The sequence below is a fragment of the Diachasma alloeum genome, unplaced genomic scaffold (assembly GCF_001412515.2).
Source record: "Diachasma alloeum isolate Michigan unplaced genomic scaffold, Dall2.0 Dall_scaffold_78908, whole genome shotgun sequence".
In the NCBI taxonomy this organism is placed as follows: domain Eukaryota; kingdom Metazoa; phylum Arthropoda; class Insecta; order Hymenoptera; family Braconidae; genus Diachasma; species Diachasma alloeum.
The window spans coordinates 3863498-3890826 of NW_021683643.1; the positions used below are offsets into that span (position 1 = coordinate 3863498).

General features: G+C 37.1%; 1 protein-coding gene and 2 non-coding genes across 3 annotated transcripts; all 3 read left to right on the plus strand.

Moving 5' to 3' along the window:
- Positions 1-8888: 8888 nt before the first annotated feature.
- Positions 8889-8961, plus strand: Trnav-cac. Its single transcript has one exon. It is a non-coding gene; the product is annotated as a tRNA-Val (tRNA).
- A 472-nt stretch (positions 8962-9433) lies between these two features.
- On the plus strand, positions 9434-9554 carry Trnal-caa. The gene is made up of 2 exons: positions 9434-9471; positions 9510-9554. It is a non-coding gene; the product is annotated as a tRNA-Leu (tRNA).
- Positions 9555-10382: 828 nt separating this feature from the next.
- On the plus strand, positions 10383-17843 carry LOC107047701 (putative odorant receptor 65b). Its single transcript, XM_029126740.1, has 5 exons — positions 10383-10629; positions 15026-15648; positions 16199-16303; positions 17527-17688; positions 17772-17843. Exons 1-5 carry the CDS (start codon positions 10383-10385, stop codon positions 17829-17831), a joined length of 1197 nt encoding a protein of 398 aa, XP_028982573.1. The 3' UTR covers positions 17832-17843.
- The last annotated feature ends 9486 nt before the right edge of the window (positions 17844-27329 follow it).

Genomic DNA, 27329 nt, shown 5'->3' on the forward strand with positions numbered 1-27329 from the left:
TTATGTACCAAAAGCCGTTCAAAGGCTTTTATAGCTGAGCGAATACTTGAAAAATTTCACCGCGGTGACCCTTTAAATCGGTCATATTGCTCCAAGGAATTTTTTAAGGATTCCTGGAAAACGATCTTCCAAACAATTCACGTCATTTTGATTCCGAACAGTAATTTTATAAGAGAATACAGTTTTTTAGATGAGACTCTATTTAATTAAAAAGGAAGAGTGCGATGGAAATTATAAATTCGTTACCTTGAAATCTTCAATTTATTGGTGTATCAAAATCGATTATTTTTTCGAGCATTGCGTGACATGATTTCATGACTTCACTTAATTTCGAATGATATTTGTGATGATGTCATTAATTCGGAATCAATTATTTCAGAGAAAATGAAGTCATGTCAAATTCAAAATCTCGAATTACTTACACGATCCAAATTAGGTATATAATTTCGCATTGGGGCTTAATTAACTTCGATTTATTCAGCTGATTTCACGCGATTACAGAGGCGATACCAAAAATGATTTCAGACAGTTGAAATCACTTAATTTCAGTGATTTCAGCAAATTCAATAATTTCGCGTGATTATGTCGAATTTCCAACTGGTTTAGCTCCTCGCGAACATGATTCCACCAAGTTATAAAAAGAGCAATTGCCTACTCATTTTAGAATTTTTTTTTGGAACATTTAAAAATCGCAAGCAGAATCTTTCAAAAGTCTCAATTTCAGATCATAAATCTCAAAACAAAGCTTATTTTTTAGGTCTACACCCAGAAGAAGGATTATTTGAATAGAATAAACTTTATTTGAATCAAATGAATCCTCTATTAGAATCAAACAAACGATTTATTTGATTCAAATAAAGTTTACTTGATTTAAATAAATCATTTTTCTGCGTGTAAGAAACCCATGGCAAATAGTATACGCGCGCCCTATCCTAGTGACTCTCATTACCGCCAGAACGTTAAAGTCATGAAGAGATTCATCCCCCTCCCTGTTATGATTACTAAAAGAAAGACAATTAAACGAAAATGCGAATTATAGTTTCGCTGCCATCGAATCGTTTATACCGTTTTAATGTTTTCGCAAAAGGCAAGCGCCTTCCTCCTTGAGGAAAGTTTAGCAGCGGCCACCAAGTGGGGTCCACTAAATCTTTTGCACCCACCCCCCCACCTTCCAAAAGTAAAACCTGTGCTTCTCCCTCTCACTTTCTCTCTCACCCTCCAATTCTCCTCAACTCAGTCTTACTCCCTCGTTACTCGCACTGTGCCTCGAGGCCCACCCTCACTCTCCTTATTATATCGTCTTTCCACGCCATAAAATCGGAAAAGAATTTTCCCCCACCCCCCTCCATCTTCATCCTCAAGACAATAGAAACTAATAAATTTGATTACTGATTACGCCCGTGAATTTTTTTGCCCCAGATGAAGTGCCACTCCACAAGGGTCCTCAACTTTTTATTTTTCCACTTCTGAAAACGGGGGGGAAAATATTAAACTTTATTCACGGAGTCAATATAGACGCGCCTGAAACTCGTCGGAATAATTAAAATACTCATTTGCAAACACAATTTCCATCATATGTTCTCTTCCTTCTTTTCTCCAATGTTTTTTTTTACGTACACCAATTAAAGTTTTAAGGGAATGCTTGAGAGTCTTAGGAAATGCCGACTTAGCGTTACTAGCTGTATGATAATATCGCAATATCAGGGAGAGTACCTTTTCGGGTGTAATTAAAGTGGAATTATCTCGGAAACAACCTCGGGTGATCATGCCAAGTTGGCTCTTTTCATAGTTTTATCTTTGTGGGTTATTTTTTCAGATTGAGAAGTTGAAATCTTCATACTTCTTCTCTCCAAGATACACGCCATCTTTACCGACTGTTGGTAATGCAGTTTCCTGTAAAGTCCTTGATATTACCGGTTGTAGATGAGCGACCGACTGTTGTTAATGTAGCTCATACCAGCATGTGATAGTATCCAGATCTGACATAGCTATTGTCGATAAAACAACACATTTTAGTGGATACAATTGAAATTGAAATTACCTGATTCATTGGGTACATCGAAGACCCCTTGCTGAGCAGAAATACGGTATAATTCGGAGCATAAGGTGCAGAAAGATCAATAATGCAGCAGCTTTTTCGATAACGGAACAGAAGATTTTCGCAGCGCGAATCAATTCGATGGGCTCGATTACGCACCAAGACATGGTTTGAATTTATATGCGTTACCGGTGCTGTTGGGTATTGTTCCGTGAATATAAGGCCTTAAAAAGGATTTGCCGGAAGAATTTATTGGCGGGAATGTCATTGCCAGGTAATCCACCGGGGGGGGGGGAAGGTTTATCGGTGAATGTAGCACCCAATGTTAAAAATAGAATGGAGAAAAAAAGAAATCTGTGGATACCACTGAAACCCTACTTCCCCAAGTTACCGTAAGTACTGTATATGACTGTCATTTAATTGTCACTTACGGTTTTTAGTGCAGGGGGGCTGATATTGGGTGTGCCTTAAATTCTTTATTTAATTGACGAAACATTTCCTGATTATTGAAAATCTTGGAAAAAGTACATGTTAGTAAGTATGGTTTTTTACGCGAAGCCGAGGCGATTGGAAGTGCGATATGAAAAGTAGTGGATTCGATACAGTTGCATACGTTTGGAGGTCCTCGAATTTTCAGTGGAGGTGAAAGAAATTATTGTCTTTCGTATCACGCAAAGTCCAACAAGATATCTCGCTCATTATTCGCTTCTCTTCTGCTTCTTCAGGTACCTTCATGCGCCACACATACAGTTTTTTGCACATCCATGTTGCACGAGATTTACGAGGTATTCGTAGTCTCACTTCATTAGCGTCATTAAACGAATGTTTTTGCCGGAACCAACAGCATCCAGTTAAAGTTTTCGATATTGACGAGTTTTTTGGAGGCAGTTGAATCAAACAATTAAAGGTTCTAAAAGATATAAAGAATAAATATTGGGCATCTCTCAAAAATGACTCCTGAATTTCAGTAATTATGTAAGCTTGGGCTTTCAGGAATGTGTACAAGAAATATAGTGGATAATGTCAACTCCAGCGAAAATTGCAATCTGTTTCGGAAGTTTTTACTCAGAGTATTGGAGTTTTCTAATAAGGGACAGTGTTGTATACCCCATTATTTCTTAGTCCTATATTCAATATTATTCAAGTATATACGTAGTTCTTAGTTTTGAGGCTTTCGCGGCCATGATTAATGAAATCTTTGGCTTCCGGATGGATGCCGCGTTTGGATTCAGCGTTGCGCCGACGTTTCGCAAACATTGCAGTCTGCATCTTCAGGGCTATGAGCTCCGATTCTGAGCTCCGATGTCTAGGGGTAGTCCTTATATGCCTTCCCTTGTGGTGGTGGGGGATGGGGAAGGGGGGGGGTGGTCAGCCAATCATATATTTTTAATTGATCAGCTGGTCAATTAAAAATCGGGAGGACGGTTTTCCAAATGGGGTTCACTTGATATTCTCTGTCCCTGTTGAGGTTGTTAGGGTTTTTATGGATCTCCAAACCCTCTCGGTATTTCCTTTCGAAATACCCTTGAGATTTGGCCAACATTCTGGCTTGGTCGTACTGGATAGTATGTCCAGTGTCCATCCAGTGTTCAGGCAGGGCAGACTGTTCTAAGTGACCGTATTTGGAGCACCGCTGGTGTTCCTTGATCCGTGTACTGGTCTTCCTCCCGGTTTCTCCAATGTACACTTTCCCGCATGAGCAGGGGATCTCGTACACTCCTGGTGTGCTCAGAGGTGGTCTTGGATCCTTTGCACTTGGCAGCATCTGTCCGATCTTCTTTGGAGGCTGGAAGATCGTTCGAATGTTATGTTTGCTCAACAGTTCTCTATCATTTTCGTGAATAAATATCAGTTTTATTTCAATATAAATCTGTGTTCGTGCATTGGTTCATCAGAATCCAACAACAGGAGAACTGCAAATTGCAATTTTATTCAGTAAAAATAGGCTGAAATTAGATGAATTAGTAGTCATCGCTGGCCTTCGGATTCTTGTCGGTCAGAGCGCATTAGTCGATACCTTGAAATACATCCAAATCAGTATTTCTACTGGAGAAATTTCGGCTGATTCAAATTCCATCTAATAGTTTCCATTCAGCTCCATGCACTGATAGACATGATTAGTTATTGTTAACAAATTGGATTTGGTTGGATTTGGTTGGAGGTTAGGGTCTATTCGGTCTCACCAGAAAATTTTTCATTTAACCCTTATGTGGTCGCATCATGAGGGAATCCCCGCTAATAATACCGCAGTCGCTTATCAATTGTTTCTCCTTCTTTCGACAGATGTTTCCCACATTTTGTTGGAATGTGTCACATTACCCCGGATGCCGCACTCTAATCAGCCGAAATCGGAATTGAAGAGATAATCCTTCATATAATATTCCTCTTAGGCTTCCTTCAAAAAATTTGAATTGCAGCCAGCACTTGCTTGCAACGAAGCTTTCGGGAAATGTCCGATAATTTTGAAGGTCTAGGGGTGTCAGAAGCAAATATTTACTCTCAGCTTCGCATTTGTTTTTTTCATCAAAATGATTGATAAATTTTTTATTACCGCACTTTGCTTGGCCAAATTCGAAGGCAAGAAATAGTCCACCTAATATCCCTCGACCTTTAAAATTTGTCGCAGATTTAGATGAAACTTCTCTGCAAAGAAACGAGAGTGAGCGTTTTATCGAAAAACTCCAAGTGCTGCGCTCTTGAGATTTTTAGTCTACAAACTTGGCGGTAGGCGGAAAAAATAGACCAGAAAAAAATAGCCCACACACGTAAAATGTGCTAAAACCCAGGCAATTAAAAAATTTTCCTTGGTCTATTTATTCAGGATTCAAACTTGGCCCCTTTATTTGTCATAAAAGTCCGCCTATTTTCTCCCTTGTTGCACAATATACCATTTTTTACTCAAATTTTAGTAGAAATTTGCACTCAACAAAAATTAAGAAACAATTTCCAAATTTCTGTCCATCCTTCTGGGGGAAGTGTCACTATACATCACATCAGGAAAACAATAATCTGGAAAACTCTAGTGGGAGAGAATTATATATTTTCAAATTTAATTTCATGCAAATAGTATGCTTACCAAAATTCTAACGACTCGAAAAGGCTATTTCCCTCCAACCATGGCCGTGTTGGTCTGTGCATTAGAATGACCAGCACTAAAAGAATGATCAAATATGTTTATACAGGAAATATCCATATGGTAATAGAACAGATTCCGATGAAACAGCAGACCCTTCTGAAGGAAATGAGTATACCCGAACAGTTCGTGACTTTTATCGCATTCCCTTTGATGACTCATTCACTCCCGTAGGGAAATTTACGGGTTTATTCTACTTCTAATTACCAGAACGATAATCAAATGTATAAATGAACAATCCCGTTGTCTTGGATTTAGAAGTCTAATACTGAGTTCAAATATGCAAACTACTTTTTCTAGCCAAAGCAGACTAGAGCGAGGGGCTGGGAATTTCTGAAATGATGCCACTGAAATCAATTTGCAGTCACGTCTGAAATCAATAAAATCAAAGAAATGACGATATGCATGTGACCGTCGTCTAGATCTCACTTTACCTATACAATACAAAATTATGATTATTATTTTTTATGTCATTGGGCCCGAAAACCACGAAACTGCTGTCGGGCATAATGACATAATATTGTATGTCACACGGCGATAAAAGTATTATTTGACGAATGTGATTATAATCCTCGCCTTAAGCTCGGATTATAAAGCCACATTCGCCAGCTAATACTTTTATCACCTAATGACAATGTACTATTTCATCCCTAGTAGAAATTGTAAGAGGCTCTGCTACATTGGCTGTCTGCAGCGACATTCACACACGGACTGCGCTGCCGTACTCCGCGGCTAGGTGGCTGCTGGAATCTTACACTGATAGAAAAGGTGGAACGATTCAGGTGCATCAAACGAGGCTTCTTAACTGTTACCGCGATTAGTTAATAGTTAACGAATCGTGGCAATAGTTAAAATGTCTCATTTGATTCGACTAAACCGTTCTATCAGTGTATGCAACACTGACGCGGTGCGCTCCCATTTTTTCATTTTATCGATAAGAATAATCATCAATTGGCTGCGAGAGATTATTATTCCCTAACAAATCGTTAATCTTTCAATAATTAATTTGGATTAATACGCATAATTTGAAGGTTGTGAATTCTTAATTGACGAGATTTGAGGTTACGGCAGACACAGATAGGTCCATCCCGCATAAACCCCGCGCAGCCCTGTCTCAGTGACCTTGCTGCGTACCTTTCTGAGGTACATCGCCGCGAAAGGCAATGTCGCGCGCCAACTTACGCCGCGACGTTTCTGCACGATGAAATTTCTACTAGATATGAAACGCATGTACACGCCTTCGAGAATTTCCATTCCGATTCAAGCCCGATTCGGGTCTTGATATTTCATGAAAGAAGTTTCAGATACGTTACTGCCGTAGTCAATGGCGCCTCAAAGGTATGTCGATATCAACTAGTGCCAAGAGATTACTTCATCTCCAACTTTTGATGATAAGAGGAACTGCATAGTTGATCAAAGTATTTTGAGAGAAGTGAAAAAAATACTTGTAGCATTGGTCATTAGTTTATTAGATATACTATATTATTTATAGTTCTAATAAATAATCCTTAGGTCTTAGTTTTGAGGCTTTCGCGGCCATGATTAATGACGTCTTTGGCATCCATCCGGAAGCCAAAGATGTCAATCCTTAGGTCTTAATTCAGTAGCGAAGCGGTAAACCGGGTCAAGTCGACTTAGCTTTTCGCTGAGTTTTGGGAGGAATATCTCCGAATCTAAGAGAAATAGCGAAATTTTCATCACAACATTTTTTCTGGAGCGAATTGAGAGCTACAAAAAAGGTTATTACAAAAAAATTGCTATCTTCCTTAGGTTCCGAGATATTCGTTCAAAACTGACCAATAGTCTAAATCGACTTAAACCGATTTACCGCTTCGCTACAGAATTATGATTCAAGTTCTGTAATATTTCAATGATTTCAATGAGTTATGAAATCACTGATTTCATGCTTGCAACTGCTGAATACATAAATTCAATGAAATCATTGAAATACTAACGTAATCGAGTGAAATCGACAGCATTTTGTAGTCATGGTGTCATTCGATCTTGCAGTTCCCAGCTCCTCGAACTGGAGAGTTTAAGTACATATATTAAAAGCGTCATCACTATTTGTGCAACTTGAAAAGCGCATCCCATGTTGGAGTCATAACACGGTGAGAGAAAAGATGAAGACCATGGGAAAGTACAAATAGGGAGAATCTTTTCTCGTGCTGTCGAGCGTAGAAACTAAAAACAGTTGGGAATTCCATATATATTGCTGCGTTGAATTAATATCAGGCACGCAGTCGCACGGTCCTTGAATCGATCGCAAAATTCCACAAACGCAAAATCTGTAACTATTGGCTGAACCAAAATATTCGAATATGATATTTCCAAATGATGTTTTCAATGTGACCGATCAGCAAAATTGACTTCGCATCGGAAATACTCTGACAAATGTTTCGTCTAATGGGTGTGAAATTTGAGAATAGTTCGGAAGACATGGCCAGTCAATTTAGGCACAATTTAGGTCAATTGAGTCGTGGAAATTGGGATCCCCGTCAAATGATCCCGAACAAAGAGATCCCTCAAAATGATCCCGCGACAAAATGATCCTCGGACGACATCAAAAGTGACAATATACTCGTCTATTTAAATAATTAAAACATTTTAACAACACTATTCACCTATTAATAAATCAATTATAATATATAAATACTCCATAAATACATTAATTCCTGAGGCATCATTCTCATCACAAAATTGAACAATAATCGACCTATTAATAAATCAATTATAATACATAAATACTCCATAAATACATTAATTCCTGAGTCATCATTTTCATCACAAAATTGAACAATAATTTTCCACATAAATACATTAAACGCTATTAACAACACGACACTATTAACAGTCTAAGTCATCATTTTCTTCACAAAAATTTCAACAAATTTCAGATTCTGATTCTGATGGTGCAGTATGGATGGAAAATATTCTCGTTACTACTATCGCTCATATCATATTGTTGGGGATCATTTTGCTCGGGATCATTTTGGAGAGGATTTTTTGACCGGGATCATTTGACGCGATACCCTCTTTCTCTTTCCAATTTCTGAGAAAATATCTAAAATTAGTAAAGAAATGAATTGACAGAAAATTACCAAAAAAATAACGGTCAACGTTGAACAACACGATTTTCCACCACAAATTTTAAATAAAATTATCATACTTTTCCATTTCTAGGTCAAGTTTTGCAATTTAAGAATGACCCTCGATTTCGATAGCTATGCAGAGTTATAATTTACTACGTAGACTAACAAGTTTCTGTATTGTAGTAATTATTATGAGTGTTATACCCCGAAAAAAAAATTCAATTGGAGATTTATGATCTGAAATTGGGACTTTCTAAAATCTTAAACCGAGTTCTGAAACTCTAAACTTGATGTTTCGATAGTCTCAATGTAAGCCTTGAAAATCTCAATTTTTATCTCCAGTGGAGACTTTCATAAGAAACAAATGGAGCTTTTCAAGTCTCAAATTGAGACTTGAGAATGTCTATTTGATTCTTTCGAAATTCTCAAATCCCAAAACTTGACTTTCGAACGTCTCAATTTAATATCTTTGAAGTCTCAAAATAAAGATTTTTTTCTGTGTGTATCTTCCTTGAATTTTTTCAAATTTGCATTCTTGGTTAAAATGTTATAAATCAAGAATTATTACTCTGTTACTCTAGCTCCGCAGCTATTCAGGCTTATAAATTTCAACCTAGAACATCAAGTTTCCGTAGTGTAGTGGTTATCACGTGTGCTTCACACGCACAAGGCCCCCGGTTCGACCCCGGGCGGAAACAATAATTTTTTTTTTTTGAAATACTCTTTTTTATGTTGTTAGAAAAAATTATCAACACAGTTGACCTTACAAAACCATGATTATGTGGAAAAAAACTTATAATTATGCAACAAAACTCGTATAGCAGAATATGACGATAAATTAGTTACTGCGATAAAAATTCTCTTGATTTTTAAATACTCATTTTTATATTGTTAGAGAACATTATTAATACACTTGTGCTTAAAAACCATAACTTTGTGAAAAAAACTTGTAATTATGCTACAAAACTCGTATAATAGAATATGACGATATAATAGTTACTACGATAAAAATTCTCTTGGTTTTTAAATACTCATTTTTATGTTGTTAGAAAACATTATGAATACAGTTGTGCTGAAAAAATCTCGAGTTTGCGAAAAAAACTTTTAATTATGCAACGAAACTCGTATGGTAGAGTATGATGATGTATTTGCTACTGCGATGTCACAATTGTCAGGATGGCCGAGCGGTCTAAGGCGCCAGACTCAAGGTTGATAACCTTCTCAGTGTACACTGAGTTGATGGGCATTCTGGTCCTCTCTGAGGGCGTGGGTTCGAATCCCACTTCTGACAAATTTTTTTTTTTATAAAATCACAATTTCTCCACTAACCATTGTAATGTAATGGATAAATAACCATACGGGAGGTGTTCTACGTTGAAAGGAACAGTTCAAATCCCGCTGGAACTGATGATTTTATTTTTTCCCCTTCAAGTGTGTACTTTTGAGCAGACCACTTTCCGTAGAAAAAAATAATATTCACCTTTTTTCTTCCTGGAAACTCACCACTCCTATTTCTAATGGAACAATCATTTTCCGTAGAGTGTGCGTGACTTCAAACCCCCGTAATAAGTATAGGATCTACAATACATTCGAATAGAACGGTTCGACGCAAGGTATCGCTTACCATCGAATTCAACCACAATAGCCAAGGTATTACCGGAAAAGTGTTGGCTACCTGAGGGAGCCCTACCAGCTGTTACTCATACATACTGAAGTGCGCAATCACAGCTCAGACACTTTGGTATCATGTACAATTCAGGACAGAATTATCGGATCATCCCATATTCAAATTGGAGAAAATAACTCATGATAGCATGGAGGTAGTAAATCGATGATTCACTTTTTTATAAAACATTTTTAGAGGGAAAAAAAAATCCCTCATAATATCATTCTTTCATCGATACGTTACAAATATGATGCGCACCCGGGAGGCGACTGAGACGCCGCCAGGTTATACGCACCGTAGCGTGCTGAATATGTTTATCATACTCTTAAAGTGAAGTCGCCCATAAACTAAAGTTTCTTACTGTTATTCTATAAGATTTCACTGAAAATATATCATGTTTCGTGTTCCAGATTATGTGGTATTTGGAGTTTCGACGGGTCAACGGCTAGTCTTATGCGGTTTCTTTATCTCATCTATAAAGCCATTATTTATACCATTATTATGATTTTCTTTAGTACGCTCTTCGCACATTTAGTACTCAACTACCGAGATCTACTCGTTGCGACTGATGATGCATGTTACCTGGCTGGAATATCTGTGATAATTTTCAAATTGTATAATTTCAACAAACAACACAGAAAAATAAAAGACCTCATCGAGGAGGTGTATAGACCATTGGACGTGCTTTCGCAATCGTCCGGTATGTTTTTCTATAATCTCCTAGGTATATACATATATATATCATATTATAGTGAATAAGCGAAATTTCTCAGATGCAATCAGAATTTTTATTCATTTTTTTTTGTAGAAAATTTTTTTAATTATATGATGCAAAAGACGAACTCAACAGAACTATAGTGGATACTCCCTAAGACTTCGGGGATACGAATTTCACAAATTTAACGAATTTCTCCATGCATTTTTAGTATTTTTTAAAAATATCAGAAATTGATCGTTTTTTTATTCTAAACTTCTTTAATCTATTCGAGAGCTGTATGAAAAATCCCAGATTTCTCCGAACCTGCGTGATAATGTTATGATTCTTCAAAAAATTATCATTTAACACATATTCGTTTGGAAAACCCACAAATTTTTTGGAAAAAGCCTGAAAAATTCTCTTAATGTCATGAAACTTCGCAAAATGTTGAAAAGATATAAAAAATTCGCCTTCCGCTAAAATTTTTTCGCACACAGCTCCAATATGGAGCACCGTCGCAACTGTTGATAGTGAGGAGTGGACAGGCACTAAACACAAATCGGCGCATCAGGTATCGGGAGCATTACGCATGGTATTTCTGTTGATTTTCCAATGACTCATTCACGTGCGGGGTTTTTGTCCGTTTGTTGTCATTCCCAGAACTTTCCTTAGATTTTCGTATTCTATTGTTGAAGAGATTTTTGTTGCAAAAGTTTTCTATTGTATTGTTTTTGGGTGAAATTTTTCATCCCTCCTTTGACATGGTAGCCAGTAACAGATAAGGTTATGTGAGAGGAGCGCATTTGAGACAGAATTCACAATATACACTGTACCCAATATTCACAAAATATTTTTTCAATATTGTTTGTTGAAAAACACTTATCACCGTCAGTGTAATAATCAGCTAGAATACCCTAAGACCTTCAAAATTATTGGATATTTCCTGAATGTTTAGTTGAATAGCAACGCGAGGGATCAGCTTTGCAGATTAAAATCCCGAGCGCGCAGCGCGAGGGATTTTACTACAAAACTGATCCCGATCGTTGATATGCAGGAAAACTTGAGGGAAATATCCGATGAATTTTGAATGTCGAGGGGTATTCGGAAGACAATTTCTTCAATTCTGATTTTGGCCGATCAGGGTGCAGTGTTCGGGGTTACGGGACACATTTCACCAAAATGTGAGGAATATCTGTCAAATTCGTAGAAAACAATTGAAAGGCTACAGGGAAAATATCAGACTGATAATTTCCCTGCAGCCGAGGAAATTATCAGTGTGAAACGCATCACGTGACCCCGAATACGGCACTCTGATTGGTCAGAATCAGAATTGAGGAAATTGCCATAATTATTCCACTGTGAGTTAGTATTGAGTGTATTTATAGTGTGGAGGAAAACAGTCCAGAGCGGTTGGGAACTCGATGCTACCAACTCGTGACACTAAAATTTTCTAGTGAACGAGTTGCCACACTGATAGAAAAAATCTCTGACACGTAGAGTACAAGTCCTTGGCTCAAGAAACTACATCATTCGCGCCGTTTTAACTGAATGAATTCTTCATGACTTTGGATCAAAGAAATAGGGGAACTTGCTATAAAGTATTAAATATTGTACGGAAAGAGCAGGAAGTTTCGCGTGCATCATAATGCTTTCCATATTAGATTAGACTCANTAACTGAATGAATTCTTCATGACTTTGGATCAAAGAAATAGGGGAACTTGCTATAAAGTATTAAATATTGTACGGAAAGAGCAGGAAGTTTCGCGTGCATCATAATGCTTTCCATATTAGATTAGACTCACTGGCAAGAATCTCTTGGCGGAAAGTAATCTTGCTTACATTTAATATCAATCTGATGAAGTTTCTATTCTCTTGTGTGAATAATTCGTACTTTTCGCTATAGATAATTCTGTTTTTCATGATTTTCGACAGAGGTGATAGGGTTTCCAATCAAGTAAATCGGTCCTGAGGGCACACATCTTCCTCTCAGAATATACTTCAATTAGGTAAAACTAAGAATCTCTTGTATCAAGAGATTCATGGTCAAAACCCCATTCTCTTGTCTCAAGAAACCACTTCTGTCGTGTCAAAGATTTTTTCTATCAGTGCACTGTTCCGTATTGAATTTTTATTATTTAAACAATTATTAAACATCTTTCTACAAAATTTATATTGTAATTTACAGATCGTAATGACGATTATGTTATTTAAAAAATTTTAATTTCACCGAAGTCATCGAATATTACCTCAACGAGCTAATTGAAAACTTGATTTTTTCGTATTCAGGAATTGGAACACGTACAAATTCTCTGCCCCTCCCTACCCGTACACCACCCCGCTGCGGTACAGGGAGAAAATCCTCAAGTGATTGGGACGCCCCTGCTCATACCTCGACGGTTTGACTGAGGAAAAAGAAGAACTGAGAGAGAGAATCTGTCAGTTCCAATCCTCCCGTACCGCCAGTGGTCCTACTGCGCACTCCCATCGCGCAGAGGAACCCATACACCACTTACACACGCTTAGATTGTTAATGGTGGGGGGAGATAATTTCTTCAACTGAAATCTTAGAGAAGCGAAGTCATAGAGAGTATATACTGCAATCTAATCTAATGTACACACTATACTACATTTTTCATTTGTCACTAAATTCTTATTTCGGGACAAATGGGGAACTATGCCTTTGTTGCAGGCATTCCTCAATGAACTGAAGAAATTTGAAATTTCATGGATAATGAGATAGGAATTATCAGCGACATTGAATTCGATTCCAGAGGAAAATAGTAAATTTCAAGTTTCATAGAGAATTTAAGAAAATTTATAAGTTTTCAGTTTTTTGAGACAAAAATTGCAAAACTATATGAAATAAACAAAATTACAAAACTTTCCTGAATGCTTAATTGAACATGAATATTCAGAATCGAAATGACCTGAATTTTTAATTTTCATCTAAACGTTAAATCGAAGGAAATCGGAACGTTTTTTCTTACAAGCGAAAAAACGCAAAATTTTCAAAAAATCTGTAATTTTAACTGAAGCCATATCTAATTATATAATCCAGAAAAAATCATGACCATATTGTGGGTATATTTAAAAAAGATAAAACAGCTGGATAAATCTAATCACTTTAATCGAAATATTTTATTTACAATTATTATTTTACGAACACTTCAAGAAAAACGGCTAAATCGTCTAATGCCTCTGATGAGGACTTCGTCTACTTCTTCGACTTCAATATGCGTCTAATCGTTCCCGGCAATGAACTGCCCTCCTCGTTGTACCCTCATCCCTTAAATGCACTCCTTCGTCCCTCCTAGCGTCCTTCCCCCACTACTACGCACTTTCTGGGCCTCACTCGCCATTTCCATATTTGGAAGTTTTCCCGAAACGTGGCAGCGTGGGTCAGCTAGGGGGTCGTGCGTCATCAATGAGGGTGCTACGGCGTTACCGTAATAAAACAATAAAACTCTACGTCTAGACTTAATCCTACCTTAATAAAATATTTTCCTTAACGTCTGAAATACTTTACAATGTAACTACCCTTGCGTAGTTCCCCAACGTCTAAACTATCTATAACTAAACTGTACACGTAATTCCCCACGATCGAGACACCTAAAATTTTCGTTACTACAATATTCAGAAACATTGACGAGGACGCGCTCAACTGCCAAATTCAGTTCAATTGTTGAGTAAAAATTCAGAAACATTCTAAAAATTTAGGTATCAAATTGAAAATCTAAGTAAATTGGAAAATTTCCATATTAGGTCTACAAATAAACAAAGGGAGAAAAAATATCAAACAAGTCATGTCATCGTGATGCGAAATCCATTTCTAGACCTTTTGCAACCTACGTCGAGGCAAAACACCCGAGAAAATAGTGAATTTATCTCTGCTGACTTGAGAAAATTTACCAAACTTATGAGGGTAATTTGTGATGAAACGGTAAAATTAACCTTTCATGCTATCAAATGTTATGCCATGAATGTGAATGATGACGCAATAATGAGCAATCATTCACATGTTGAGGATTTTTCCTGTAACGGAAAGTGATATTTTCTAACAAACGCGGTATGGTCATATTTCACTTTCGTTCGTCCCCATGTCTTTCACATCGAAGCTAGAAAAAAATACCGTACCGTTTGGGAAATTTTACTCTACAGTAATTTTTGCAGCTATAGATGTTTTTTTTTATCGAACGAATAATAAGATATTCTCCGCCAAAGGCATCTTTTATTGAACTACAATTTCGTTCCACGATTACCATAACCATTTCTCCCTTAAATCGAATTCAATATGATTATCTTGCTAAATACTACCAGATTATCCACAAAATTTCTGTTTATTCCGCATAGTTTATCCTGATTACTATAAGCTGCAAGTACATTCCAATAATATTTCAGATATGGGGCTACAAACACTCTTAAAAACAACACTTTTCTACGAGAGAATGTTGTTATACTTTTTCATTATCCTAGCGGCATTTCTTGTAATCGCTTTAATGGTATTCGTACCGAAAACCGATGGTGAACTTCCAATAAAGACGAGTTTTCCCTTCGACACAACTATCTCACCAGGTCATGAGATAGCAATGTGCCTGCAAACAGCAGCGATTACATTTGGCTTGTATTCCATTGTCGCAATGGACAGTTTAGCCATCAACATTTGTAGATGTCTTAGTATTCAATTGCTAACATTGGCTTCCAATTATGAAAAATGCATCGTCCATGTACATGATCGATGCCGACTGAAAACATGCTCTTCTCTACGTAGTCCGTCAAAACGGCTATCGGTATTAAAAGTAAGCGAAGAAGACCTCATCATATGTAAATTTGTGCCTTTCCGGAAGGAAGAAGAGCAAGAAGACGGTGACTCCTTCGTTAAAAGATTCAATCTTTGTGAGATAAATCATCAGAGAATAATCGTTGCAATCGACGAGTTCAACTCCATTTTTAGCGGCTGCATGCTTATGCAGGTCTTCTCAAGCTTTTCCATGATATGTTTCGCTGGATTTCAAGCTGTCCTAGTGAGTTGCTGCTTATGACAATATTTACGACTTCCTTGAATACTACACTGATAGAAAGGATTAGTTATTATTAACAAATCAGTAGCGAAGTGGTAAAAGGGGATAAGTCAATTTTGACTATTGACCAGTTTTCCATCAATATCTCGGAATCGAAAGGTAGATAGCAAAATGTTTCTAATAACCTTTTTTATGGAGCCGATTGAGTGTTGCAACAAATGTAATTACAAAAATTTCGCTATCTCCCTTAAATATTTCTGAAAAACTGAACTGGGAGATAAGTCGACTTATCTCCGTTTACCACTTCACTACTGAAATGGATTTCGTTGGAGGCTAGGGTCTATTCGGTTCAACCAAATGTTCATTCGTTAATAGTTAACAAATGCGTACTTGAGGATCCTTGTTTGCATCGACTTTCACCTTTCAAGTGAGCCATTTGTTAACTATTGACGAATATTTATTTGGTCATATTCAACTCTACCATTCGTTGATAGTTAATGAATCTTGTTTGGAATAAATGAATCATTCCATCAGTGTATTTTCTATGTATTAGGGAGCATCATCTAAGGAAAGCGTCTTGAAGTTCATCGTCTATCTCGGTGCAGCAATGTCTCAATTAGTCAATTGGTGCTGGAGTGGAAATCAACTTATATATCAGGTGATTTTTCTGAAACATCGTCAAAAAAAACATTTAACGTTGGTTTAAATGAGGGATACGGAGACAAAATGTGAATTTCTCGGAAACTAGAAGCGACAAAGTGGGCCCTTTTCTATGCATTTTTTACTTCAAGTACAATTTTAAGTGCATCCGTTAGGCGCAAATCCTCAATTACAATTAAATGATTAATAAATCCTTCCTTTTCGCCATCTAAATAATTATCGCATTGCGAATTAATAAAGTCTTGATTAGTTAGAAAACATTACTTATTTCTTCTTCATTATGATAGGTTATATCAGGACACCTTAACATAGGACGCTCCATCATGTAGCTTAGTTAGCTCTACAATGTAACATAGTACCAGCGAAAATCATTACTATATTACATTGTAGAGTTTACTGCATTCAAAAAGTGTTAACAGTGGAGAAATAAATTGAAATTCAAATCTAGTGCTCTCGCACATTGCAGTATTTTTATTTAAAAAGTAACGTGAAATCAAATCAAAATTGGCCTGTTTGTTCATGAAATAAATTTGGAAAATAAGAACTATTTAAAATCAGCCTTCATCAGGAGTGTCAGGCAAACGAATGATGCTCATTCGTAATGAAAACTCAAAGAAACTGCATACTGATATTGTACTTGACTCTGAGCATGTCAATTAACGTTCATAAGAGTAGAAATTGCGGGTTGGCATGGAATATATTTATCATTCATCCTTTTACGCATAATTTTCCGTCTTATACTGCGACCCCTCACCAATAGACAATGCAATAACCTTCAAGATATTAATTCAAATCATAGTCGTATAAAGGACGATGGAGGATGACAAACACCTGACGCCTACAGATTCATCACTGATAATAATTGCCCACCAGTTTAGAGCTTTCGCTTGTATCGCAATAAAGTCATGACTTTTCCAAAACGAAATTACACTTAATTTGTGAATCATAAATAATGTGAACAATTCACGATATCCAAAAGTCTTCTAAGCCTGGTGTTTAAAAATAACTTCAGTACCTCAATGACTAGGGTTCCTGCAATCATCAAAACACATCCTGCCATCGTCATGGCAAACTCATTAGCATTATTAGAAACAAGGATGATGCTTTTTAACACTTACCAATCAATAAATTCTCACTGGTTGTCAATCCAAATGTCCTTCTTTTGAAGCGTACATCCAAGGAGCTCGTTAAGAGTTATAAAAATTTACTGTCCTTCTGCAGAGTACCTCGTTGTTCGAGAGTCAGTGGCAGTCAGGCTGGGAGCATCAGCTCGATAATCATAAAGTCAAGACACTGATGCTCATGTCAATGATGAGATCAAAAAATCCACTGCAATTACGGGCTGGAAATTACTACAGCATGTCTATGCACACCCTCATCTCCGTAAGGAAGCAAACACTATTCCTCTAATATTTGATATATGTCACCAGCAGACATCCATTGAACTCTGTGACATGTTTGCGCAGATCTTACGGAACTCTTACTCCTTCTTCGCACTTCTGAGGACCGTAACCGAAGCAGTATGAGTCTGCCGTTTTTCTTGATGTCTTTGAATCACAACGACGGTGCCACAAACTTTTTACAACACTCTGTCATAATTATGAGCAGATCCACGCCAAATCAGCAGGACAAAAAAGGCGATACTGGGGATTTTCGTCTCAATTTTTTTATGAAAAGATGGTGATTAGACAAAAATATTGAATAATTTTTTTTTTTATATTAATAATTGAGGGAGTCGTGATTTTTTTAAAGTTGCTAGTTTTTGTCCAAAAAATACCTAGCAGAAATTCTGACCGGCAGGGCGACATTCGGTGGGCGGGCGCGCCCGGACATTTGGTGTGATATATTAGGCGCGCTAGCGGGGATGTTCCGCCATTAGCCACACGTATGCTATACGAGAGTCGCCCCTGGCAACTACTAGGCAACTACTAGGAATTTGTGTTTTCAAATTGGCTCTAATATCTCTGCGAGGTTTCAAGCTATCTAATCGTCCTTTGGCACACTTAAATAACATGAAAACCCCTTTAAAATGATATGTCATACATAACATTATCTTCGGTTTGACGGGGTTTATACGAGAAAACATTATTTTTTTAAATCGTTAATTACTCCAAAAGCTAATTTTTTTTTTAATTTCAAATTTTCACCAAAAATTATGAATAAAATGTCAACAATTTTTTCATTGCGACGAGTATTGAAAATGATCGAAAATAGTTATTATTCATGTAATTATAGCCCAAATAAGTGAATACTCAATTAAATATTAGAAATGATGGAGGTTGGACTCATTATATCTTCTATTATTCATTTTCGGTATGATTTTTGGAGTGATTATTTTTCCCAATCGCAGTATTTGAGGCTGCCCGACAGTTTCATTTCGGATATTTCCTCCTAGCATTTGAATATTTCGCAGTAGTTCTTCATTTTTGTTACCTGAATATTTCGCAGTAACTCTTCATTTTTTCGGCTCATGTCAGATAGAATCTTATTTTTGACAGTCTATGGAAGTCGGATTATTCTGTCAACATAATTTGTTCAAATCTTCCCCAATTCACCTCCTGCTGTTGTCCACTGCACTCTGCTTGGCCAAAATCCGATTGAGAAAAATAATCCGACAAATACCCCTCGAGATTCAAAATTATTCGGGTATTTCCATCGTGCCAAGTTTTGCAGGTGAAAGAAGTTTTGCAGAAAAACTTTTTTCACCTGCAAAACTTGACACTCTTATTTGTTTGCAACGAAGCTATCGGGAAATACCGGATAATTTTGAAGCTCTTGGGGTATTACTACTGAAAAATTATTATTTCTCTAATTATACAATGGAAATACATTTCTCAAAGAGCTTTCATATGGTGGTAAACGAGAATTTAATTGAATTGACTCATTTTTTATCATTCAATTGAAGATTCAATTATTTGGGGGATAATTGCATGAGGAGTAGCGATTTTCAGTCATTTTCAATACTTGTCCCACTGAAAAGGTAATAATCGCCGAACTACAGCGAAAGACAAACCCCAACTGGTGGCAAAATTCCGTTCATTTTATTTACAATGTTTGGTGAAAATTTCAGATTGTTTAAAAATTAGCTTTTTTAGTATTTACCAATTAAAAAACACATTTCTCTCTATATTATAAAAACCCAAATGAAATTCTGGCGATAGGAAATTAAGACTTGAAACCAACGGTTACAAGAGTCAGGATTAGGTTCAGGATATGGATCAGGAATAAGGTCAGAATTAGGGTTACGATAAGGGTTAGGATACAGTGAGAAGTAGGTTCCCGATAAGGGTAAGAGAAGAATGATAATGAGAGGCAAAACAAGGGTCATGTGAGGGTCATATGAGGACCATGTGAGGTTCATATGGGGCTTTCAAGGCGTTGACTGGAACCTTTTCCGAAAACAAACCAATCGCTCCTAATGGGTCGCATCGTAACAACCGGGGAGGCGAAGCGCCCTAGTCTTGTATAAACTTGTCAGAATGAAGATAATGCTTCATATGACGTCTCATTTTGAAGGGGTTTTCATGTTCCATGAGTGTGCCAAGGGGGATTTGATAGCTTGAAACCCCGCAGAAATATTGACGCCAATTTGGAAAAAAAAATTGTTTACAAAAACTAACCATTTTCAAAAAATCTCAACTCCCTTAAGGGGGGACGTCGGTGAGTTTTGAAAGTCTTCGGTAGAGCTAGAGACCCTTTGAGTGACGTTTGATATATGATGGGATATGTTAAAAAGTGGGAAAGAGGATGACTCAAATCGGTTTTGCCCCATACATCACCAAAAAACGACGTTTTGCATGTTTTTAGCTTCAAAATGGTCCTCGCACCACAGTTTTCATCCGATTGACCTTTTTTATTTTTTAAATGTTCGTTAGACTCTAAAGAACAAAGTTAAGTGGCCGTTTTACGATCCGTCAATTGAATCATTCAAAAATAAAAATAAATGAAAAAAAAATTTTTTTTTTCCTAGCATCTGCATTTTGCCTGAAAAGTCTTTGTTTGTTTTTCATTTTTTTCATTTTTGAATGATTCAATTGACGGATTAACTTAATTTAACTTTGTTCTTTGGAGTCTAACGAACATTTGAAAAAAAAAGGTCAATCGGATGAAAACTGTGGTACGAGGACCATTCTGACGCTAAAAACATGCAAAACGTCGTTCTTCGGAGATGTATGGGGCAAAACCGACTTGAGTCATCCTCTTTCTCACTTTTTAACATATCCCGTCATATATCAAAAGTCGCTCAATGGGTCTCTAGCTCTACTAAAGACTTTCAAAACTCACCGATGTCCCCCCTTAATGATCAACATATTTCAATTTTTCGCCTCTCAAAATTCTTGTCTAATCGCCATCTTTTCAGCAAAAAAATTGAGACAAAAATCTCCAGCATCGATTTTTTCGGCCTGCTGATTTGGCGTGGATCTGCCTTATCCTAATGGGATAAATGTGCCAAGCCGGAAAATCATCAATTTTATACGTTCGTTATCTTTTTTAGGAGATCTTTCTGGAATCTGATGTGAATAAGCACATCATCATTGCACTGGTGGTGACAATTTTCATCGTTGTGGCAAACTGGTTGCCCACTCGACGCGAAACTCCCGTCCGTTTTATGATCACGAAACTTCCAAAAAACAGGATTTCTATTCCGGGATCTGCTGCAGCCACTTGTTGTAGAGACTCAACTGACCAATCGCCCATCGTTATCAGGTTATATATATGCTTCCCTCTCTTTTAAATAGATGGAAAAGTTGATTTTTTTTACCAATTACGGAATAAGAGCCGAATGATTTCTTCCATTGTCGCAGGTGCAAGCCGCTGGATTCACTCTCCTTCTACTTACTTATTTTGTCGTGTACCGTGTGTAACCGAGTCGGTGACACACTGGCATGAAGATGGTAGCGTGTGATTGCAAGGTGGTATTTCTCACAATTTATCTCTACATCCACAGTGTCCTTCTACTCAGAGATTAAATATAAAATATTTCATTCAATTAAATTAATAATAGTGTAATTATGTCATGAAGATGATTTCTCGTGTTTATAAATCTCATCACGGGAGTTTGAAATTGTTTCTCATTTTCTCCAGTTTTTGCCCCCCTTTTTCTCAGTTAGAGGGGGCCATCATGTAAAGCAGAAAATTCTCCGCACGAGTTGTCGCGATCTCGACCAAGCACGTGCTTACATCCATGTATAAGTTGAATCTCTACTTCTAACTCGACTATCTGCACACTCTTATTTTACTCACCCTGGGGATATATAATTACGTGAATTCCGTGGAAATCAGAACTTCTTTGTCCACACCGCGCGTGCGCACGCGAGAGAACTAGACTTGTAACGCGGAAAGACATCCTTGAGATTGACGTGTTGCTCTCATAAAAAAACGAATGCCCGTAGTGGTTTGTAGTTATCAGCAGAACGAAATTGTGGATAATACGAATTCTGTAATATTTTTTTTCTCTTGAGAAGAAGAAGTGAAAAATGTAAACAACTGGGTCATGTTTATTTTTTGTTTTCATTATTCTCTTGAACGGCTGGGTTTCTTTTAATGATGTTATCGGCGGATCGATGTAGTCAGAATTCACTGGACACGATCACCGATATCCGTTACTGCTAATTACAGGTTTTAATTGATTTAATTGCTCAGATGGTCTCATGATGATGGAATGGTGAAATTTCGTCTCAAGTACGATTGAGGAAAGCAAATGGGACGGGGGAAAGGGACCCATCAGTAGAAGAAACTTGAATTTTTCGCCGCTGATATATGCAAATGAACGGAAAAAAAAACAGAAGGGTACTGTATAAATCCAGAGGGAAATGATTGTGCCGTATACTACAGTGTTGCGAGAAAAATGGAATGGAGTGATATTTAAATATATCCCAAGACAATCAGGCCCAAAAGTCAAGCCGTATATGGATCGAGCCCTTATCAAGTCTCGGCGTCCGAAGTTTACCCAATTATTGGTCAAGAGCGAAGGGCTATTCACAGGCGAATTGGGTGACACCACGATTACAAAATGTAATTGATTACTCAGGATTACGGGACTGATTACACTGATTACCATTGCCTATGTGATAACCGTGATTACCAAGAGCATAGAATGTGATTACATGATTACAAATAATTTCGTCGATTACATTCTGTGATTACCAAACATGAATTGATAAATTGATGGAATAATTAATTATTAGAACCTGCAAAGAAATGAGGAAGGAGGGGCGGGGATTAGAACAGAGGAATGCAGTCTCCATCACTCCATCTAAAAATTTGGGCATTTATAAGTGCTATCAGCAAAATAAATTTACTGAATATCTACTATTGATGGAGAATGAAACTTGCCAGCAGATAATTGAGAGATAATTCAGTCGTTGGTTCTCCAGAATAAGAAGAAATTTTAACTCTGTTGAATCAATGTTCTACGGACAAATGCTCTGTGCAAACGCATTGGCTATGCCAAGGTTCTGAACCATAAACATCTGGGATTCCAAAAAAAATTGATGCAGGGATCTCTGAGACTTACCGTTGGTAGAAATGACGCGCTCAAAAATTGAAAAACAAAATTCACGGTCTCACTAGGAGCAACTACGAAAGATTACACTGATTACAAATGATTACCAAAACTTGATTACAAATATGGTAATCATGTGATTACAATGATTACATTGATTTCAGTGAGATTACAAATGATTACATCAGCGAGTGACACCACGATTACACCTGTGAATACCCCCCCGGTCGAGAGACTTGGCATGCCAATTCTAGGCCGAGGTTTGGCTAATTCAACTGCATCGGCTATTCGGCCCCGGGATGTGCGAGACATTTCTTCACTTTACCAATATTAATCATTATTAATTAGTGCAGAGCAATGATTATTCGCTAAAAAATCGTTGATCCTCCACTAATTGATTTAAATTAATGCGGATAATTTGAATATGGTAAATTCTTAATTTACGGGATTTGAGGTTAGGACGGACACAGATACATCAATGCCGCATGAGCGTCATGCAGTCACTGCCCCAGCGACACCGCTGGGTGCCTTTGTGGAGTAATTCACCGCGGAAGGTAATGCCGTGCGCCGGGACCGCAGCAAGTTGCATGCTGCATTGGATTTCTACTAGGGTAGTGATGCATCACAATTACCGGAAACAAGCCAATTTTTACATCACTTCGACGGCAGTTTTTAGGGAACTTTTTTGTCCGTCTAATAGATGATCTAAAATTCTGAGTTTCCTCTGATTTTTTCATCAAATTGATGATTTTTAATCTCTAAATTCATTGAAATATTCGTAAAACTGTCACTTGTTTAAAATATTCAAAGAAGTTCAGCGAACAATTTTCGCCAAAACTTTTCAACAGTGTTAAAAATGTTATTGAATCTCCCAGCGCTAAAATAAAACAATGTCAGCACGGTAGAAAATATTTGTCAATCTGGTAAAAGTTTTCGTATATATAGTAAACTTTCTCAGAATCACAATCTTCAAGTCCGTGGCACCGGTAAAATTCCATAAAATTTTTATTTGAAACGTCTAGGTCTCCTTTATTTTGCCGGGCTGCACGGAAAATTTTCATGACATTCATGGAAAGTGATTTTTCATTCCTTGTGCGTAAAGTGCCTTCAGCGAGCGCTACACATATCTCCCACGGGTGAAAAAACACTTTTTCATCACGCTGTGTGTAAAGTGACATTTTACGCACGCACCGCGTCCGCAAAACCCCATTTCCCACACATTGTGATGAAAAATAGGGTTCGATCGCGGGAAAAGTGTTTTTAGACTCGTGGGATTATTTCACTCGCCTTCGGCTCGTGCTATAAACCTCCCACGAGCCCAAAAAAACACTTTCCCGCAATCGTATCGAAATATACTATTCTGTCATTAGGTCCGAAAAACCGCGATTCTTACCCCGCTTCGCTCGGTCAGATCGCGGTTTCCGGGCTCAATTACATAAAATATTCGGCGATAAAAGTATTATCTGACTCATGTGATTATAAAGTTACATTCGTCAGATAATACTTTTATCGCCTGATGACATAATGTGCTATTTTGTGGTACCTGTCTGAAAAGTGCACTTTTCGAAACGGTTTAGAGTGCGCAAAACGATTCATTTCTGCACGTTTACTCATTTTACTTTGCCCACGCAACGGAGCGTGAATAAAGTGAATTCTCGTGCTGCACGTACAATTTCACTTTACACACACTCTTGAACGTTAAAAAAAAAACTAATTTACCCCCATTACCGTTTCGAACAGTGAACTCGGCATGTACACGGAGAGAAATTTTTGATAAAAATTATCCTACCGTTCTATAAAAGTGTATCATGCATCATTTTTTCCTCATTTTTATCTCGAAATTTAGTAAAAATTAATATATGATGATCAAATTTTATTTTACATTAGAGAAATTTTATCCTGATAAAAATAAAAATTACGGTGCCGGCAGAATAAAAATTACTGTACCGGTAGGGTAAAATTTACCAACCGTTCTAGAATTTTCGTTATTATCTACATAAAAATTATTGAACTGGAAGGGTAAAATTTATTATGCGTCAGGATAAAATTTCTCTAACGCAGAATAAAATTTGAGCATCATACATTAATTTCTACTAAATTTCGGGATAGAAATGAGGAAACGATGACTCATGATACACTTTTATAGACCGGCAGGATAATTTTTATTAAAAACTTTTCTCCGTGTATCATAACAAATAGGATGTGTTACACGTGCGTGCAAAAAAGTGGATCTTTACACACTAGTAATACAATATACTATTTTGTGACACCTACCTGAAAAGTGCACTTTTCGAAACGGTTTAGTATGCGTAAAGCGGTTGTTTTTCGCACGGCGTGCTTCGGTTTCCGCACGTGTGCCCAAAATAACCACACTACTACCGTTACCTCACTAACGTTCCGAACACTGAATTCGGCAGGTACCACAAATCATTATTAATAATGATAATAATAACAATGGGGTGTTATAGTTATAAAACTGAAAAATCAATTATTTGAAATAATAATAATTCTTTTCAGTAAAATAAAATGATAGTTTTTTTTTTCTTTTATTATATAATATATATTTAGATATATATTATATAATATATATCTAAATATATGTAACACATCCTGTTTAAACAGGATGTGTTACACATGCATGCGACAAAGTGGATCTTTACACACTAGCAATACAATATACTATTTTGTGATACCTGTCAGGAAAGTGCACTTTTCGAAACGGTTTAGTATGCATAAAGCGGTTGTTTTCCGCACGGTGTGCGTAAAGTTCACAAGCATGCGTAAAGCGAATTTCGTAAAGCTTCGCTTTAAAAATCCTGAGACAACAGTCATTCTTTCTCTTCTTCGCGATAAATTTCATCCAGCAAAGTCATTTGTAAACCCAGTTTAGGGTACGAGCACTGTAATTTTTCCGGTATTTTTTCTTTGCATGGTAAAGGGGATGATTTTGCAGAAGGTGTGTTGATCTGACAGGCCATGACGGGATCACTTCCTAGACAGATGCCGCAGCTTTGCCACATGTTATCCTAACTGTTAGTCAGCATCTGAGTACTTTCCCCCTCTTCATCCATTACTGTAGGACGTTTCACTATTATCATTTCTACATCAAAGATCCATATCTGATGTTAACTCTCATATCATAAGCATAATTTGTCAGAGAATCGATGAAAGCCACCGACTTATGCATTCAAATTCTCTAGAACGAGAAATTGATTCTGAAAAGAACTGCGAGCAGAAATGTTAAAAAGGCAATTAACGGTCGAAAAGATGTCTCTCGATACCGCTACGGATCTGGTTTCATTATGAAAATATCTCACTGGTTTTTTGGCTAAAATTATTCATTTTAGCGATAATTGGGAAAAAAATCATCGCCTGAGTCACAGAATATAACTGTTCTGCATTTTTCAGAGTTCAGTGAATCCTGTCGTACGGAAAAATCAATCGTCATATTGGAAACATTGATTCGCACAGCTTACGGGTTTTTTTTGTCATCGAGGGCTCATTGAAGAGAATCCATATGTCGATGCGTGATTGCAATTAGATGTAACAAGCCATGCAATCATTGAAATAAATTAGCAATAATGGGTTTCAACTCTGAAGCATCTTCTCTTGAAGTAGTAAAGTCTGTTCAGATGATTTCTAATTTCGAATTTGTACTTCCTCAATCTTGATAAAAGGCAGGGATCTGTGGGGACAACGCGTCGTAGTCTTGTGCGGGCTCACTATCGCTTAGATTCGATAACTTCTGATGGATGAAAAATTATGAAACGTGTATACTACTTGCCCCACCCCGGCCGCTTGCAGTTGATGTTCATTCATTGTGTTTTTTCTTTATTTCCTTCCCACATTTGCTCCAAAATTGATTATTCGTAATTATTCTCATTGTACTAGATATAATTGATGAAAACAATGTGTCTCTATTTATCACTTACTCAATTTTCACATTTCAATAAGTAATTCGCTAATTTGGAATTCCTGTTCTCACTGGATGAAGTCTAGATATCATTATATTATAAATGAAATCTTATGCAGTGAAAAATTCGTTAAAACCTTATTCAATTAGAACAAGAATGTCAGCGTTGCGCGGGCAGATTGTGATACAATAATCATGAAACTTCTTCATGCTCAGTCTTCGCTTCCCTCTGTCATTCTACTTTGATCCTCTCCAGATGCATCCTATAATTTTTCTGTTAACATTATCTAACCAACTCTGATGCCCTCTTATCAACATTGAGTATGCTCTCCCCATTCATCATTTTTCCACAATTCCATTCGACGACTGTGAACTTAAAATTTTTGTAAAACTTTGAAAGTTTCCTCGAATTTTCCCTTTAGGGCCAGATTTTAATTTGGAAATTTCCTGTAGCCCTTTTTTGAGAGAACTCCAGATTTCTGTGAAGTTGATGAGAAAACTCGAGAAATTTCTGGAATGTTCAACATTGACTAAGCCATTTTGATTTCAACGAATCAGAATGCAGTGTTGGGGGTCACGTGACACTTCTACATCATTTGTATTTTG

Excerpts from the sequence above, each read along its gene's own strand:
- LOC107047701 (XM_029126740.1), top strand. The coding sequence starts at position 10,383 with ATGCGGTTTCTTTATCTCATCTATAAAGCCATTATTTATACCATTATT. Across the intron at positions 10,630-15,025 it reads CGTGCTTTCGCAATCGTCCG|ATATGGGGCTACAAACACTC; the intron begins GTATGTTTTTCT and ends ATAATATTTCAG. Across the intron at positions 17,689-17,771 it reads CTATGCACACCCTCATCTCC|ATCTTACGGAACTCTTACTC; the intron begins GTAAGGAAGCAA and ends ATGTTTGCGCAG.